At 35.5% G+C, this 4472-nt stretch overlaps 1 protein-coding gene across 1 annotated transcript; it reads left to right on the forward strand.

Annotated features, from left to right (window-relative positions):
* The first annotated feature begins 2036 nt into the window (after nucleotides 1-2036).
* On the forward strand, nucleotides 2037-4021 carry LOC131051969 (patatin-like protein 2). The gene is made up of 8 exons (XM_057986568.2): nucleotides 2037-2168; nucleotides 2264-2454; nucleotides 2600-2774; nucleotides 2858-3019; nucleotides 3120-3185; nucleotides 3308-3529; nucleotides 3652-3827; nucleotides 3922-4021. Exons 1-8 carry the CDS (start codon nucleotides 2037-2039, stop codon nucleotides 4019-4021), a joined length of 1224 nt encoding a protein of 407 aa, XP_057842551.2.
* The last annotated feature ends 451 nt before the right edge of the window (nucleotides 4022-4472 follow it).

Raw genomic sequence — 4472 nt, forward strand, 5'->3', positions numbered from 1 at the left:
TGATTTTAACTTGATTCTTTCTCCAATGTGCTTATTTTTCTATTCTTAGGCTTCCCATAAAATTCGGGCTCCATCTACCTTCAAATTAAAACTTTCTAAATTTGGCAGTCGGCTAGAAAAGGCAGGTGGTCAATTCTGAAAATTAGAATCTCCTATTCGTCCAAATGAGTATCCAAAAATGCAAAAACATTAAAAGAAAACTAACTAAAGACAAATATTCTTAGGTGATGCAGACTTGCCCTTACACCACGGGATGCTCCTGCATCACATATGAACAAAAGGGGACTTAAAGTTATGCTCTAAAGGGAAAATCTATCGATTTGGAGTTGTGTGAGCACTATCTCTATGGAAAACAAAGATAGACCAGCTTCTCGAAGAGAGGCCATGACAAGAAAACAACACCCTTGGAGCTCATTGTTTTGTTACTTTTCTTGATGATTGCACTCAAAAAGTATGCATTTATATGCTAAACAGAAAAGTAGAGGTATTTAGCAAATTTAAGCTTTCAAAGCCATGGTTGAAAATTGAAACAAGAAAAAAATTAAATGTTTAAAAGCTGATAATGGGGGAGAGTTTTATTCATTTGACATGTCCCGAGCCAAAGCCAAAGCTAGGTTGATTTCCTCATTAGCTTCAATATGATTGAAGAAAATATAACCTTCAAGAAGTCTACAACCCTTATTCACCAAGGCATCTACCACGGCTTTGACTTCTCTAAAATAATGTGATATAGTTTATGCTTCAAACACTAGTAATAAACTCTAGGACTCGTACTTAATACACCTAATTTTCCAGCTTGGAGCATCTATCTTTTTAAGTGCAAAGATCATATACATAAAGTCCCCCTCTATGTTAAGATTCCTAACTCTGTATTTGATTGCCAATCTTCTCCCAAACACTAAAGAAAGAGCCTTCGCCCCGTTGTTAACATTATTTTGGGTTTCTTAAATGTGTAGAAAATTTGTATCTCTTAAGCTACCTCGGAAGTCAATTCTAATAGGTGGTAAATTGAGAAAATTAAGGTTGTTAGGCAATTTTTGATATCCCAACCAATGTGCCTTTGGTTGCATTTAGGACACTTGAGGTAAAGGTTAAAAGGGGTGTTTTAATTTTTTTGAGGGGTCGGATGGATGGTTTGTTACAAAGTGAAGGAAGAAAGAAGGATAAAAAGAGGGTTGCATGCCTTTTTTATAGCTACGCAGCACACTCTTAGAGGTAAACCCTATTAATTTTATTTTGTTGATCTTCAATTTGTTAGTTCTATTAACAATCGTGTGGCTATTCAAAATTAATCTAAATAAAAGTACTTAATTCTACAATGTTCCAACAACTAAATGTATATTCAAATTCGATGAACATCATATATATATATATATATATATATATATATATATAGTTGGATCAAAATTTCATGATAGTTTACTAGTGTATACATATAGAGAACTTCTTGTAATTAAAAATTTTCTTGTATTACTATATTGTGAAATTAGGAGAAGCTACAAAATAATTTCATTTATCCTAAAGACTAAAATAGGCATCATTAATCATGTTTATATGAATTTACTCGACTTCAAATGCTAAAGACTAAAATATATAGTGCGCATGATTCATCTTAATAGGAATACATGGCATCAAGGTAATTTTTAAGGAAACACGTAACTGTCCCACTTTATACGTCAAATAAAATTGAAACACGACACATCGTGTAATTCCGCAAAATATTTTTTACCAAATAGCCGACGGCTAGGAAACGAAAAAGACCCGAGAACAGTGTAATGTCACATTAAACATACTTTAATTTAAATTCTCGATGATGATAAGGTGGAGACGTGGAAAGAAAGGTTTGTTTATGGCATTTTCGGGCTGCTCGCAGACCGATGGATAATGATTATTTAACATGTTTTTATATAGAGCCATGTACCATGTGCTCGTAAGCTCCATCTATCCTCTATATATGCATAGTTATTGTAGGGGCAAATTCAATATAGCTAATTCCTTGTAAGTCTGTCCATACATTCTTCCAATTCTTGCAATCGATGTCGAATCAGGAGCTTCTTCCAATCAATGTCTCGGGGGACGTGGGTGCTAGAATCCTGAGTGTCGATGGAGGAGGAGTACGGGGTCTTATTCCTGTGCAATTGCTCAAATTCTTAGAGCACCAGTTGCAGGTACAGTTTATAAATTTTGTATTCTTTAGCTGCACAATTCATATAGTTTTATTTGCACAAATGTATTACTTACTGAAATGCTTCGTTTTTATCAGAAATTGGATGGGGAAGATGCCAGACTAGCAGATTATTTCAATATAATGGCAGGTACCAGCACTGGAGGTCTCATCACCACAATGTTAGCCACTCCAGACCCGAATGACCACAAACACAATCGTCCTTTTAGTACCCAGAAAATTGAAGATTTCTACTTGAAGAATGCGAGTTTGATATTTCCTCAACCAAGGTTAGTAGCAAGTGATTGCAATATTTGTAGTAAAATTCTCTTGCAATAAATATTTGTTGTGTTTACGCAAAACTTCTCTTGTTGTTGGACTCGTAGCAAATGGAATATTGTTTACGCAAAACTTCTCTTGTTGTTGGACTCGTAGCAAATGGAATATTTTTCACGGCATTTTTGGTCCCAAATACAATGGCAAACATCTGGTGGATATCTTAGAACAAGAGAAATTTCACGAAAGACGGCTGTGTGATACGGCTACTAACCTGGTGATACCCACCTTCGATATCAAGACGCAGTTTCCTACAATTTTCGCCAGTCATGAGGTATTTCATTTTATTTTATAGGATGATCTTGAGTTATGAAGATGAAGAATAGACGAGGATGATTCTTACGATGATATGTGCAGGCGAAAGTAGAGCCGCTGAAGAATCCACATATAATGGACGTATGCCTCTCCACAACTGCAGCTCCTACCTATTTTCCATCTCACCAGTTTACAACAAATTCCAGTGACGGAAAGACCCAAGTTTTTAACTTAGTAGATGGAGGAGTAGCGGCTAATAATCCTGTAATGCCTGCTTATATTATGAGTATAGATTTTGATCAGATTTTTATTTCACATCAATAAACTATTATAAGGGTCTCACAACAATTTTCTAATTATGCAGACCTTGATAGTAATGAACTTAGTCACTCGAGCAGTTCATCAGGATACAAGAATAGTCGACAAAAAGGTATTGTATTGTATTGTATTTTGATACTATTTAGAATAAACATCTCATATAAAACGAATGCTTGATGCTGGGAAATATTAATTAGAAGCTCAACTATGTTAACCAGAGGTTGTTATTTACAGGAGCACCTTGACCACTTTATTGTACTTTCTCTTGGAACGGGATTAGAAGAGGGTATTGAATGGGACGCAAAAAAGGCTGCCACATGGGGAAGCTTGAAGTGGATTACTCACGATGGAAGAACGCCTCTCATAGAATCTATCATGAATGCAAGTTCAGACATGGTCAACATTCATACAGCTTTGATGCTCCATCATGTCAAAGAAAACTATCTTAGAATCCAGGTCTTTTTCATAGTTTCCAATAATGTTCCTTGAAACGATAAGGCCTCTAGATCTATAATTCTACAGACCATGTTTCTGCTGTAATTTTCTGTATGGTTAACATGTGGGCTTTCATACTGTAGGAATGGCAACTAAAAGGAAGCGAAGCAAAGATGGACTTCAGTACAGATGAGAACCTGAGGAATCTTGTGAAGAAAGGCCAGGAACTATTGGATAAGCCTGTTAGAAGTTTAAATTTGGAGACTGGGCGTCCTGAGACAATGAAGAACGACAACACAAACAGGATGGCATTGACTAAGTATCTCCCATAACTCTCTAACTCTTCCTTGTATTTTCAGATCCGAGTTTCCTATCATTTTGTTCTCACCATAACTATCATTTCCACTTGCCAGAATGGCTGAACGACTCTCCAAGGAGAAGAAGTTGAGGGATAAACGGAGCGCATCTTCTGCACTTTCTATGAATGGCCATAGTGTTGGAATAAACATCTGAACTTCTTTCTTCCATTCCAATCACACCTTACGCTAGAATTTTGTGTAGACTTTTTAATTAAAAAACATATCAGGGTGTTGGTGAGCCACACAGCTGATTTATGTAGTGGTAAACACAGCAATTCAAGATTTAGCTGTGTTTTTGCCAACTAATAGATGTCATTTCATTGTGTTTTTTTTTTTTTGCTAAATTATTATTTTATGTTCTCCAAATATTAATAGCATTGCAGTTGTGGACAACAAGGCAATCTAAGTTTTATATTCATTCCAAAAGTGCTTGGAGTGGATGCATAAACGTTCCCTACAACACTTAGTTGGGCATCTTCAAGGAATTGTCTTATTATTGTATTCTTTACTGATAACACTGTATTCGGGGAATAGTTTGTATTATCGTTGGATTAAAGAGTATAGATGTTATTATGATTTTTGTTTTCTTTTTAATAGTATTTTTA

The sequence above is a fragment of the Cryptomeria japonica genome, chromosome 2, assembly GCF_030272615.1.
Source record: "Cryptomeria japonica chromosome 2, Sugi_1.0, whole genome shotgun sequence".
NCBI classification, from domain to species: Eukaryota; Viridiplantae; Streptophyta; class Pinopsida; order Cupressales; family Cupressaceae; genus Cryptomeria; species Cryptomeria japonica.

What these genes read in the sequence shown, in the direction of transcription:
- LOC131051969 (XM_057986568.2), top strand. Translation starts at nt 2,037, where the DNA reads ATGTCGAATCAGGAGCTTCTTCCAATCAATGTCTCGGGGGACGTGGGT. An exon ending in GAGTAGCGGCTAATAATCCT is followed by an intron (nt 3,020 to 3,119) that starts GTAATGCCTGCT and finishes CTAATTATGCAG; the next exon opens with ACCTTGATAGTAATGAACTT. An exon ending in AACAGGATGGCATTGACTAA is followed by an intron (nt 3,828 to 3,921) that starts GTATCTCCCATA and finishes TCCACTTGCCAG; the next exon opens with AATGGCTGAACGACTCTCCA.